This window comes from Camelus ferus, chromosome 19, assembly GCF_009834535.1.
Source record: "Camelus ferus isolate YT-003-E chromosome 19, BCGSAC_Cfer_1.0, whole genome shotgun sequence".
Taxonomy (NCBI): Eukaryota; Metazoa; Chordata; class Mammalia; order Artiodactyla; family Camelidae; genus Camelus; species Camelus ferus.
In genome coordinates this window covers 28,397,027-28,411,618 of record NC_045714.1, presented here as the reverse complement: position 1 = coordinate 28,411,618, position 14,592 = coordinate 28,397,027, and the positions used below count along the sequence as shown (strand labels likewise).

At 38.6% G+C, this 14,592-nt stretch overlaps 1 protein-coding gene across 5 annotated transcripts in view; it reads left to right on the top strand.

Moving 5' to 3' along the window:
- Nucleotides 1-14,592, top strand: part of ANKEF1 (ankyrin repeat and EF-hand domain containing 1) — a 28,813-nt gene that overhangs the window by 12,139 nt on the left and 2,082 nt on the right. For 4 of the 5 annotated variants that reach the window (XM_032461830.1, XM_032461828.1, XM_032461832.1 and 1 more), the window contains 5 exons: nucleotides 1,810-2,632; nucleotides 4,103-4,329; nucleotides 5,853-6,016; nucleotides 7,192-7,329; nucleotides 8,174-8,489. In XM_032461830.1, the coding sequence (XP_032317721.1) occupies nucleotides 1,810-2,632; nucleotides 4,103-4,329; nucleotides 5,853-6,016; nucleotides 7,192-7,329; nucleotides 8,174-8,332 (1,511 nt within the window). In that variant the 3' untranslated portion in view covers nucleotides 8,333-8,489. Of the gene's footprint in view, nucleotides 1-1,809; nucleotides 2,633-4,102; nucleotides 4,330-5,852; nucleotides 6,017-7,191; nucleotides 7,330-8,173; nucleotides 8,490-14,592 lie in introns of those variants that run through there. The other variant, XM_032461829.1, reaches the window with a different exon arrangement.

Genomic DNA, 14,592 nt, shown 5'->3' with positions numbered 1-14,592 from the left:
AAACAGGATTGTGGAGAAAAGGGAACCCTCCTACACTGTTAGAGGGAATGTAAATGGGTGCGGCCACTATGGAGAACAGTATGTAGGTTCCTTAAAAAACTAAAACTAGAACTACCGTATGACCCAGCAATCCCACTCCTGGGCAACATGGATGGACAATTTTTTGACAATGCCAAAGGTAGTATTTTTTTAACTGAAGCACAGTTGATTTACAATGTTTCAGATGTATAGCAAAGTGATTCAGTTCCATAGATAGATAGATAGATAGATAGATAGATAGATAGATAGATAGATTCTTTTCCATTATGGGTTATTACAAGGAATATAGTCCTCTGTGCTATACAATAGATCCTTGTTGTTTATCAGTTTATATATAGTAGTGTGTATCTGTTAATCCCAAATTTCAAATTTATTCCTCCCCCTTTCCACTTTGGTAACCACAGGTTTCTTTTCTCTGTCTATGAGTCTGTTTCTGTTCTGTAAATAAGTTCCTTTGTATCTTTTTTTTTTAATTCTATATATAAGTGATATGACATGAATCTGACTTTGTCATCTGTCAATGGACATTTAGGTTGCTTCCATGTCTTGGCTATTGTAAATAGCGCTGCTATGAACATTAGGGTGCGTATATCTTTTCCAGTTTGAGTTTTCTCCAGTTATACACCCAGGAGTGGGATTGGTGGATCAAATGGTGACTCTTATTTTTAATGTTTTAAGGAACTTCCATACTGTTCTCCATAGTGGCTGGAGGCTTCCCTTTTCTCCATATCCTCTTCAGAATTTATTGTTTGTAGACTTATTGACCGAAGTATTAATGTTGAAAAACACTGGTGATTAATTTTCTCTTTGGCAAAGAATAAAACTATAAAGTGTTGGAGAGGCATGTTTTATTTTTGTGTGCAGCTGCCTTTACATTTTGGTTGCTAGAGATACTGATTGCTAGAGAATCTTTTTTGATTATGCGACGTTGGCAAAGCAGCAGAAGAGCCTTCTAGATTCAAAACACTAGAAAGAGCATCTTCATAGTCTGACTTACAATAAGTTCTTAGTGTCTCAAGACTTATTACAGACAACACAGCCTTCTTGATAACACTAAGTAGACTCCCCAATGCATTCAGAAAAGTTCATGCATGTGGAGAAAACTTCCATATAATGTTGGCCTCATCCTTTTAAGGAAGGGACCAAAAAGGAAAATGAATTTTAATGCCCAATTTCACAACTATCATTGTGAAATTCTTCAGATTTGATGAACAAATTACTTTCTCCTCTGTTAGGCTGTTCACATGAACTTAATGCAAAACAGCAGGTCAATATAGATTACAGTAATTTCATGGAGAAGACAGATAAAATATAGTTTAAGATTGTACCCAGATTTACAGTCATCTTTCAAAAGAGCAGGTGTCATTCAGCATTCTAAGGTCCTACTTAAACTGTCTGAACCCAGCTTCTTTCCAAATTCGAGTATCACCCTTACTCTTCCTGTTTGGCATGAAGCCTCTTTCGCAAGTATCCCAATATGATATTTGTTTCAAATATCTATAGAGATTAATGTTCTAATCTTTTGGGGACAGATAATACAAATCGGAAACATAACTCCCGTAGAATTCACCGAAGTGAAGCTTTCAGGAAAAAAAAAATCATAGCTTAATTTTGTAATTATAATTGCTAAATGTGCTCACCTCTATACATAATTATTGGGGGACAAACTTTTGACTAATTACTTGAAATTAAGAAAACCGTTGGATGAATGTTATTTGTGGAGACATGCAGATGCCTCAGCACCATTCCTCATAATGCTTCCTGTTTTAGGATGTGACCTGAAATGGAAGAACGGGCAGCACAAAACGCCCAAGGCTGTGGCTAAGGAAGGCGGTTTCAAAGCAGCCAGCAAGGAAATTCGGCGGGCGGAGCGAATCGCTAATAAACTGGCCCGGCAAGGAGCCAAAAATCCGAATCCACACTTGTACCTGAGGCTGCACGACTGGTCCATCGAACATGAGACTTTCCTTCGGGAAGCCCTGTCGTTTGTGGACAGGGGCGACGGGACAGTCAGCAAGGAGGACTTCGTGCTGGCGCTGGAGGAGAGGCAGGATTTCATGAACGCGGAACAGCTGGCGATCATAGCGCAACTTCACGAGAAAGTCAGGGGCGGAGGGATCGACATTAATGAGTTCTTTAAAGGAACCAAATACTTAAGCAAGTCTTATGTCTTGGGGTCCTACGGGCCTAAGAAAAAGAAAAAAAGGATGCCCAAAAGAGCCAAAAAGGGCAAGTTTGTTTTACCCCTCCCCATCTGCATCATCCCGGACCACGTGTTCCCACGCCGCAGTGACGGTGGGCCGCCCTATTACATGATCGAAACCTACAAGAATGTGACAGACTGCAATCGCTTTAATCGGGATCATCCCCCAGAACATCCCATCCAGGATGACTCTGCTTGGTACATTGATGATCCTGGGAAAGTATTTTCAAACATTAATTTTATCACCAAGGCGGACGACCTGGCTTCTCTGAAAAAGGCGTTCGAATCAGGAATACCCGTGGACATGAAGGATAATTATTACAAGACACCCCTAATGACTGCATGTGCGAATGGAAACATAGATGCGGTCAAGTTTCTTCTTGAAAAGGGGTATGTCTTCTGGTTGAGTAGGGTTTAAATTTTCAGGAGCCTTCACATTTCAAGGAAGTGAAAGGAAGAATAAGAGATTCAGCTCCAGAATTTAAGTTGCGCAAGAAAGCGGTTCACTCCTGAAGTCTAGATTACAGATGGTTCTTATACCAGGAACCAGGCTGTTGGGAACGCAGGGGTGTGTACGCGAAGACAGCTTGCCAATTAACAATTCTGCACAAAGTGAAGACTGAGAAGTTTTCACCCTGAGGGTAGAAGAAGCTTTCTGACTGGGTATCATTGGCCTCCCAAGACGATTTAATTTGGTCTCAGAGCTTTGCCTCAATGATGCAGGGTTGCTTTTTATTTTAAATTTTAAAAATATTTTTTATTGTGGTAAGAATAGATAGCGTGATAACTACCCTCTGAACACATTTTAAGTGTACAGTACAATATTGTACAGAGGGTCTCTAGAACATAGCCATTTTACATGAAGTCATTTTTTAATCTGCTTAATTTTGTGTGGGGATCCTAACAAATTCAAACAAGTGGGATAGTGGCCATAATGACTAAGCATCTGTTTCTTTCCTTTTTCCTTGCTTCATTTGTAAATATCTTTAAAATAACAAAGCATGGCATTTTTTTTTTAGCTTCTTTTTTTTTTTTAAATTGAAGTATATAGTCGGTTACAATGTGTCAATTTCTGGTGAACAGCCCAATGTCCCAGTCAAAAGCATGACATTTTTATTTAACTTTTTAATCTGAAGCAATTTCTCAGGTTTAATGCCTTCTTTTTACCATTTCTGAATAAGATTTTGTGCCTCCGTTTTCTTGTTTTTATAATGGGGCTCTAACAGAATACAGTTCACAGAATTTGTTGAAAATTAGGTGAGTTAAAATATGTAAGACACTTAGTAGCCCAGTCATTGCAGACTTGGTAAAATGTATGATTGTTAGTGTTACTACTGATGTTTAATGTCAAAGAAAGATTTAAATGTGTTTATTATCAAGAGGGGGTACAAAGCAACTTAATGACAATTTGAAATTTTAGGCAGTAGATTTTTAAATAGGACTGCAATTTTAAATAATACATTATAATGCTTAGAATTTTCATCATGAATGTGCATTTTAAAAATTTGTAACATATAGAGAAAGTAGGTACAAAGTGAAATAATATAACTTTTTTATTTCCTGTCAGCTTTGATTTCATTGGATCCAGTTTTATAATTTTCCTTGATGTAACCTTTGCAAAAATTGTAGCACCTAGGATCTAAGCACCTTTTAAACTAAACAAAATGTATATATACACAAAGAAAGTTAAGACTGTTATGTAATGCAGGACCTGAGGCAAGAGGAATTATGGCACAGAGTTTAACTTGACTCAAAGCTTCCTTGGTTTATAGTTGAACAACTATGAAATCTTAGCATTTTTAGCCTCCAGTGCTCAGAATAACCCATATTTTTAGCTTGCTCATCTCTCTCATTTTACAGGGCTAATGTTAATGCCACAGATAATTTTCTGTGGACTCCGCTTCATTTTGCGTGCCACGCAGGCCAACAAGATATTGTTGAGCTTCTTGTCAAATCGGGCGCCGTGGTAGATGCCCTTTCAATCAACAATTCAACTCCCCTAAGTAGAGCCATTGAGAGCTGTAGGATGGATACCGTAAAATACCTGCTCGATATCGGTGCTAAATTCCAGCTGGAGAATAGAAAAGGTATGTGTTCTCATTATTGGGGATTAGGGTTAGAAAAGGAGAATTTACATTAAGTTCCAAACCCCTTCGGAATCTATACTTACAGAACCACATTTTCCCTTGAGCTACTGCTGCAATCACAAACCTGAATTAAGAGTTATAGAACTTTGTCTTATTCACAGTGCTGTTCAGATCATTGGTGTTAAAGAACCAGTTCTTTATGTTGACAGTCCATTGTGGACTGAGATTTTTTTTTTTAATTGAAGTATAGTCAATTTACAATGTTGTGTTAATTTTTGCTATACAGCATAGTGATTCATTTTTACATATATATATATAATATATATATGTTCCTTTTTATATTCTTCTTCGTTATAGGCTATTCCAAGGTATTGAATATAGTTCCCCATGCTTTACAGTAGGACCTTGTTGTTTGTCTGTTATATACAGTAGTTAGTATCTGCAAATCCGAACTCCCAATTTTTCCCTCCCCATCCCTTTTACCCCCTGGTAACCACCAGTTTGTTTTCTGTGTCTGTGAGTCTGTTTTGTAAATAAGTTCATTTGAGATTTGTGTAAAATACAATGAAAAATGATTTACTAGAAAAAGAAAAGAAAAACATAAAATATAAGCCCCAAATTATCATTAGACTCAAACGACAAAAAAAAAAAAAAAACTCTATCAAATTGCTATAAAAATTTCTAAATGCTTACTCTTAATTTGTGCACTTATTTCACGGTGGCCCTGTCACCATTAGTTTGTGGACTGACACCAGCCTGCAGATCACGTCGAGTTATCACACTGTTTTGATGGTTCAATTCCTAATAACTGGCATAGTTTGAAGCCTCTGTAGACTTTGGATTCCTTCTAAAGCTGGACAGAGTCACTCCTGACTTGAGGCTCTCTCTAGGAAGTAAATGGGAGGTCTACCTTAGATCATAAATATCCCACCTGAGTAAGTGGAGGTAATATTTTCTTAGCGTGGAACCCATTGCTTGCTTTTGGTCTGCAGGAGCATTAGTACCTGTGACTGCTTCAGGCAGCCTCTGAGCCACAGGTAGTATTGTGTGAGGCCTGCCTGAGGACATTACAGGTGTCACAACACCCAGCCGTCTGCACGGAGCACTCGTGACCTCCAGCTTCCCCAGGCCTTTTTGAATTCCCTTCTTTCCATCGCTGGTTGGGGAGGACAATGTAATATTGTCACACACAAAGGAATGCACACACTGTGGGAAGAGAACCAACACTTAGATATTCACAACGTTATCTACTGATATTTCCTATCAACTTTTTAAGAAACATGCTCAAAATAATTAACAAGAAGACATGGTTTTGCTGATAAATGGCACTTTAAATGATGAAATTTTAAAGCTGGGTCCACATTAGAGAGTATCTGATCCAGCTTTGTGACTTGACCCTTACCATTAGCTTCAGTGATCACCCTTAGTACCAAATGCTTAGGGCTGATGTCCTGAGATTTTTTTTACATGGTTTAATTATTATTATTACGTTTAATGAAACTCTGAATTTATGTTTTAAACAGGGCATAGTGCCATGGACGTTGCGAAGGCATATGCTGACTATAGAATAATTGGTTTGATTAAAGAAAAGCTGGATAACTTGCCAAAACCAGCAGAAAATCAAAAAACAAAAGGCAAGACACCGCTTAAAGTGAAGAGTGAAGGCCCTGAGATTAAGAAAGAAGAGGTATGAAAAGCTATTGACCTCCCATTAGTAACTGGTGGGACTGCGGCACCAGTTATATATTGTTACAGGGACCTGGGCAAATACTGTGCAGTCCTTGTCTTCACTACCATTTGCAATACTTTGAAAGAAATACCTAGTGAGAAATTTCCTATTACTGAAAAGTCTAAAAAGTACTCATTTCAAAAACTAAGTTGGTTCAGCCAAATACCATTAGAACATTGAAAAAAAGAACTAGAGTTGGATATGTATACACTTGGTCCTAAATTATGCAGCTATGGTGAGATGACCCAAACAGGGAAGAAAGGTGACCCTTATGAGGAAGGAAGTAAAGCATGATTTTCCTTCATTTTGGTTTCATAATCTTTCCCTTTCCACTTTACCACCATCCCTCTCCAAAGGAATTTTACTGATTACTACTGAATCCTAGGATATGTAATTTGGTTACCCTGCAAAATGACTTTAGAAAGTTTTAAAGGTGTCAGATTGTTCCTGGTAATCTGGAGTGGTTTCGGTGCCTCTAAATTATCAACAGAATATTGAAGTTGTCGTTTAAGGGGATTTCTGAGGCATCAAGACTTTGTCATTAGCAGGAAGCTCCAAGCTTTCAGAGGCTGAAAGCTTCTCCAGAATCCCTGGAGATTCTTGGCTGACACAGGACAGGGGATGAAATTCAAGAAGGAAAATCTTTAGTGCTATCAAATTGGGAAGGGTTAGAGAAATGTAGGTGGTCAAGTAGATAGAGTAAAGGGATGGATGATAGGCAGACAATAGAGAGTAATAAGCATGGGTAGGGAAGAGGGTAAGAATGGCCAGAGGTAAAGGAGGCTCGATCAGCCAAAGCTCCTAATACCTACACCATTATCATTTTAGTAGGAATACATTCTTCTGATTAATAATGGCCACAGGTCAAGGATGGATATCTTGAAGACTTTTGTGATCTGTCACTGATACTAAGAGCATTAAACAAAGCAAACTAATTCTCTCTCTCAACCCAAAGTTATAATAATTTTCTATGTCATTTCAAATTATAATTTGTATAGTGGCATTTTTAGTTTTTTTCTGGCTTCAGAGTAAGATGGAGAGCAATAAATAATATTGGAAAGTATATACATATATATAAAAGGGAGTATATATAGGTTTTTGTAATTGATGGGCTTTTTTGGTCTTGTTTCCAGGAACCGCTTTCATCAGTGTATACTATACCAACCACACTAGAGGAAAAGAAGATGCGTAAGGATAACGTGGTTTACCTCAATTCACTGATTACCAGTGGTTATACCAAGAAAGTGGATATCACATTTATTCCACGGAGGGTATGTACTTTAGAAGGATCATAACATGGTATAAACTCATAATGTCATTTTTCAAATACATTTTATGCAGAGCACCCAAACAATTGTCCAAAGTTTATCTTTCATAGTTATTATTTGAAGGTGTACTTTTGCCAGGTCTTACCACTTCCAACTTAGTAAATCCAACGTGTTTAGCTTCCAATATTTAGTATTACTATTTTCTATACTGGTATTTAATTTTCCTTGAATGATTGAAGTCTTCTTTGGAGATGCCATTCCCTATAGCCTGCATAGTTACTAAGTTCTAGAGATTTTTTTTTCTGGGTACTTCTTAGAGCTCAACCCTTCCTTTTTTGTATACACTACCACCATCTCACTTGGGAGTCTCATACTAATCAAGACTGAATTTATACAGTACGTAGCTTCCTAAATCTACAATTAAAGATGTGAAAATATCTTTGGAGAATAAGAGTGGTCTTACCAATGCTCATCAAACCATGCTGAATAAGAGACCACCAGCACCTTATGCCCTCTACTGTGAAAATAATTTTGACTTCCCCATAAGACATAAAGGTAGTAACTCTGAAAGATCTAGTAATTCCATTGCTCCCTTGTTCTGACATCCTAAAAGTGAACAGCAGCTGGCTGGAGAGTCATCAGAGTGGTAACTGAAGAGCATTTCAGTCATTATCAGAAACAGTGATGCTCATGTAACCATTAATGTTATGTAAGAGAAGTGAGTTTTAAAAAAATTAGAAGTAAATTTGATAGTTTTACATTAACCGTATTGAAAATTGCCTGGATACTGATATAATTTATTGGCTGTCACCCTCATACCTGCTCTGGATGTGGTTGTTTATTTAAGACCTGGAGTCCCGAAGCCATGACAGCAGAGCTGATCAGGAAGAGGGAGCTGCGGCGGGAGAGGTTCACTTATGAGGTGGATTTTGATGACTTCATGATGCCCTTTCAGAAGAACATCACAGAAAAAGCTCAAGCATTAGAAGCTGCCTTCAAGACCTAAATCACAGCAGTTGCTCCTTGGGGTAAACTTTTTGAAGCCCAGGGACCAAACATTGGAGAAAGCAGATGTTTCCATTAAAGCCAAAGCAATCCACAAATTAAGCATTGTAACCAAATATTTGGCTTTGCTTTAACAATTATAAATATTCTGAGCTGTATAGAGAAGGTGTGTTTTATTTTGCAGTGACTTGCATGTCATTCTGGATAAATTCCCCCAATCTTCCTCAAGAATGTAGTGGAATAAACAGCATTTTTGGTTATAAACATACCGTTATTGTCAAAGAATTTACAAGAGGTACACGTTTATGTTTGTTAAAGATAACATTTTAGTGGAAATTGATGAGCACAACCTAATATTAGGGAAGGTAAGTCATTTTTAATCCATTACAACAGTTTTTTCTTACACATCAGCATAAGTGATATGAATTAGATACCTTGGGTCAAATATATGTCGATACTGTCAGCACTCCACCCACTTCTCCTGTGCTTTGGGATTGTAGCACACTCAAGCCTGACTTCCATATGCTAGAAGGCTGCCCCTGACACTTAAACTTGTACAATAGGGCCAAACTACATGAGAGTTAGCATGTCCTAATTAGCACAGATTCAGAGTATCAACACCCCAGCTTCCTCACCACTCTGGTGGGATTATTCTGACGTGCACATTCTCACTGACTGCTCAAGCTCCCCAGAGAGATTAAGATCAAGTGGCCCATGGTGATACTTTGATAACACACCCTTTATTGGCTCCCTTCCCTTTCCTATCCTCTCATTTTCTCCTACCCCTTCTAGTCTTTATGGAGAACATCTCCCAGATATTTAGACCCAAATCCTTGTCTGAGTTTGCTTCTGGAAAGATCCAAACTAACATAACATATATGGTATTAGTTATGATTCCTCAAGCAAACGTTTTAAAAGTGCATCTCCTTATATTCTGTTCACTATAAAATAAACGTATCCTCAGCAAGGAGGATTTGCCCTGAGGGTCTTGTGCAATTGAGAAACAGTTCAAGTGGTATTCATGCAATAGCTGATATTTGGGAAAAATTTCCAGATGCCAGAAAAAAATACACAGGATAGAGAAAGACTAGATATCACATGTAACTTTTCCTTAAGGCAAGTATGTGTGGGGCAAGGGAGAAGGATGGATATAAGAAACCTACCTTGAAACTTTACAAATGCCCACTGGGATTCAGCAACTTTTTTTTTTTAAACAGAAGAAATTTTTTTTAATCTATTTTTATATAGAGTAGCTAACATTTGTAAATCTTAAACTCTCAAATGTATCCCTTCCCACTCCCTTTCCCTGGTAACTACAAGATTGTTTACTGTGTCTGCAAGTCTGTTTCTGTTTTATAGATGAGTTCTTAGTGTCCTTTTTTTTTTTAGATTCCACATATGAGTAATATCATATGGTATTTTTCTTTCTCTTTCTGGCTTACTTCACTTAGAATGACAATCTCCAGTTCCATCCATGTTGCTGCAAATGGCATTATTTTATTCTTTTTTTATGGCTAAGTAGTAGTCCATTGTATAAATATACCACAGCTTCTTTATCCAGTTATCTGCCAATGGGCATTTAGGTTGCTACCCTGTCTTGGCTATTGTATACAGTGCTGCTATGAAAGCTGGCCTGGGGACTGACTCATACTCAGAGAAGAGGTATGTTAGGGTTCTAGCAGAGAAATAGAGGTAGTAGTTTGGATGGATAGGTGATAGATAGATAGATAGATAGATAGATAGATAAAGGGGTTTATTGCAAGGAGTTGGCACACCTGATTGTGGGGGCTGGCAGGGCAGGTCATCAGAAAAGGCAGGCTGGAAACTCCCAGGGGCAAGAGCTACCCTTGCAGTTCACAAGTGGAATTTCCTCTTCATCAGGGAAATCTCAGTTCTCCTAAGGCCTTTCAACTGACAGCGTCAGACCCACCCAGATTATTGAAGAAAATCTCCTTTCCATAAAGGCGACTAAATGTAGATGTTAATTGAATCTACACAATTCCTACACAGCAACACCTACAATTAGTGTTTGATTGAGTAACTAACTGGGTTTTCATAACTGAGACCTAAAACTGATCATTGCTGGAGATGTACTACTAAGTAGCAAACCAGTGCAGGCATTACCCACACCAGCAGATGCAGTAGGCGCTGAGCAGGGGCTCTGAGAATACCCACAAAAGCCCCATCGACAGAAAGAGTCCACTTAGACTCTGCCTTTCCAGAGGGCACCAACTCCAGATTACAACTCTGTCAACCACAAACAGTGAAAGCCCTTTCTTTCAATCCCCTCCCTCACTTTCCACAGGTGGAGGGGACTTTACCAGTAGTTAGTGAGTGGGGGAGGGGCTGGATGAGGGATTAAAGTAGCTAACTGGGCCCCATTCCCCTGAGCTCTGATTACTTGTAAATTTTCTAACATGGAGCCTGGAGATTTTTCTATTAGAACCAAATTTTGTTTTATGAGATTTTTGGGAGGTCTGTTTTCCATTTAAAATTTTTGACTTAACATCAGGCTTAGAGAAAAGTTGTTAAGAGTTTTACAAAGAATTCCTGTATATTCTTCACCCAGACCCCCTACATTTACATATGTGTGTGTGCAGTTTTTTTTTCTGAACTATTTGTCAGTTGAAGACATGATGTCCTTACCTATAAATACATCGATATGTAGTTCCAAAAAACAAGGACATACTTTTCTATGACCATAAGACAACGGTCAAAATTAGAACATTAGTATTTCAATTAACTAATGTACATACCTTATTCATATTTTGCTATGTGTCCCAATAAGATCCTTTATAGCAAAAAGAATCCCAGATCACGGGCTGTATTCAGTTATGACATCTCTTTGATCTCTTTTAGCTTTGAAAAATTCCTCGATCTTTCTTTGTTGTCATTTTTTAAAAGGCATTGGTATATTAGATGAAGACAGGAGGCCAGTTATTTTGTACAATGGTCCTCAATTTTGATTTGTCTTATATTTCCTCAAGAATAGATTTAGGTGATGCATTTTAGGTGGGAAAACCGCTGGAGGTACATGATGTTGATATGTGATGTTAACTTTGTCCACTTTAATCCTTTGGTTAAAGTGGTATCTCCTTAGTTCCTCCTCTGTAAAGTTATTCTTTTTCCTTTTGTCCTTAATAAGAATTTTATGGATATAGCCTTTGAAACTATGTAAATTTCCTGTTACTCCCATGACTTTCGTCTACTACTTTTACCATTCATGGATGAACTTTGCCTGAAATAACTATTTTACAGTGATGGTTGCTCTAAGGTTATTTTCTAATTTCATCATTCTTTCCACATTTCTTAGTTGGCTTTGTACTGTTGGGAAGAACTTTCTCTTCTCCCCCATTAATTTCTGTATTGATTATGTAATCAAATATGGACTCATGCTTTTTTTCATTTAATGGGTTATAATCCTTTACTGTCATTTATTTTGAAGCTCAAATTGTTCCTAATTTGTCCATTGGAAGATCATTTAAGCTACTTCCTAAGTACAAGACATTTTATTTCCTTAAGTAACTAGAGGACACTTTTATTTCTTGAATGTGAGGGATGATGCCTACCCATGGTTTCATTCAGGAATAAGGAAAATGAGTCTGCAATAGATTTTCAGAGCCTGTAATTTCCTGCTATCAGAGAATACACTTCCTCAATGCCAGTTTCGTATATAGTGCAGTTCTGTGATTACCTTCAAACATTTGCTAACATAAACTGACAGAAAGCATGAATGTCAAGTCCTATTAATTTTCTTTCTTATATATGAAGCGTTCATACTCATTTGAATGACTCAACAACATGTTTGAATGGGGATTGTGTGAGGGGACATTCAAGTGACCATGCTTATTTTGAGTTTAACTCTAAACTCAAACAGAGCAAAGCCAAAATTCTTTGATGCCCTATAAGGCCATCAGTGCTATTCAAAGAGTGGTCCACTGATCAGCAGCATCAGCATCACCTGGGGGCTTGGCCCCACTGCCACAAAATTATCGTACAGATTCTATGTAAGCATGAAAAATGTTTTGTAGAGGAAATTTTACTGGCATAAAAAGACTGTCAAGCTTACACTTAAAATGTTGTAAACAGAACGAATAGTAATCTCAGACTTGTAAATATGCAACACATAAAGAGTAATTTTTTCTGGGTTTTAGAATTATGAATAGACTTATGGCCTTATTTTGGCTTATCTATTTTTTCTATTTCTTCTTTTTTTATGATGAACATGTATTACTTCACAATTAACAACAAAAAAAGAAAAAAATACAAGTTGACCCAGAAATCCAGCATACCAGAATGATTTGATAAATATTTCCCTCTTTTCACTCCCTTCTGCATATTGACTTGGTGAAGAGTCTCTCAGAAGGTGAGGCTGAGCCAAGAATTCAGGTGCAAATGATTTGTTAAGGAAAGGGTCCTAGGGAAACCAGGGGAGGGAGGTGAAGCAGCCTAAGGAAGGAAAAAGAAGCCAAACATGGGTGAGCTTTCTGATGAAGCCCTAGATTCCATCAAACCCCCGGGGAGTTGGAGGGCACCAGGTAAAGGTGCTGGGCTTTTGGAATTTCACGTCAATCAGTTACAGGCTGCAGGCTAGAGTGGGTGCCGGTAAGGCTATTCCAGTGGTCAAGGACAATTCAGTGAATTGCATTGGTCATGGTGGGACCTACTTGCTGGAAAGCACTCAACAGCTGGGGTGGGTGCACGCTACAGGAAAAGGGACATCAGGGTTCTGGGTGGGCGCTGACAGTGTGTGCCGCAGGAATGGACATACAGGAGCTGAATTTGAGAAGGAAATATGCCCCTCTATACCTCCTCTATGCTGATCTTTAACACCTGGGTGAACAGGTTAAGAGAGTAGTTTGTAGTCAGTAGGCCTGGATTGGAATTCTCACTCTGCCATTTACTAGCTGTGTGTCTATGGATGTTACAAGCGGTCTCTGAGATGATGAAATTTCATCGTCTCTAAAGGAGGGTTGATAACATGTCCCTTAATAAACTGTTGTGAGAGTCAAATGGAGAAATATCTGTAAGGCTTCCAGCCAGGTTCCTCTGCAGGGTCAGTGCTCTATCAGTGATTTGTTTTTGTCAGCCGAGGGAGGCTGATGTGGGGTTTTAGGAGGTGAGCAGCCCAAATGAAAAAATGCATGAGAAGTTGCCATACTGCCGGACAGACTTCAGCCAGAGACACCATGGGGTTAACAACACTTTATTGCCACAGGGAGATGCACACCTATGATGCACCTGTCCTGCTTTATCTGTTTTCTGTCAGCACATGCGCGGTCTGAGTTTCTTTGTTCATTAGGCTTACAGAATATCTCTAGCACATGCGTACTTCTTTTTTCTTTGTTCTAAATCTTATATAATTGACTAATGCTTGGAGCAATTATTTACTGCATACTATAAACATGCTCCGATCGTGGCCTTGGGTCCCACGGCCTTAACTTATCTCAAGACCAGCTCACAGTTTTTAACCTTCTTTCAGTCTTGAGTTGCAAAGGAAACCAAGAGAAGGCATGGGGATGAGGACTTTAACCTAGACAGTCCAAAGAGTGAAGGTTTGTGGAAGCAGATTGACTTTCAGACTGTCAGTGGAAGTGATTTAAACATGCATTTTATCTAGTTTGTGATAATCAGAGCAAGAGGACCAGGACCCACGTGCTATATGGAAATAATTACTAACCCTTAGTCATAGTTATTCTAGTGCGTAGTGAACCAAATGTTTACCCTGTTTTGGTCTGGAGAGCTTAACCAATCTTTTATAGAGTCAAAACAGGTAATTAATAGTGTCTTATGGTGAGTTCCCTAGAAATAGAGCCTGAGCTGGAGACTCTTGGGTAAGTATTTAATTGAGGGAGTGTTCCCAGGAGAAACTTATAAGGGATCATGGAAGCAGGATAAAGCAGGAGGAGGACCTAAGAAAGAGAAAGTTAGCCCCAGCCTGATTTCACGGGGAGCCATGGAGGATGAATTGTAGCGCAGAGGTTACCCTGCCCAGAAGGAAGTAGGCTGACTGTTAGAAATTTCAAATTTTTCACCTTGCTTATTGGCAAGGTGGCTCCAATCAGCCAAGGGCAATCCGCCAGAGAAGAGGGTAACTCTGAGCCAAAAGCAACCACCAACCACAGCAGCCGAACAATGGGTACTCCAGCTGGTAGAGGAAACCTGGGTGGCACTACTACAAATGGCAGACTTTTGTGCAAAGTTTTAAGTGGTGACTCCTTGAGGATCATGTATAACATGCTTTGTTTTTTAAAAGAATGT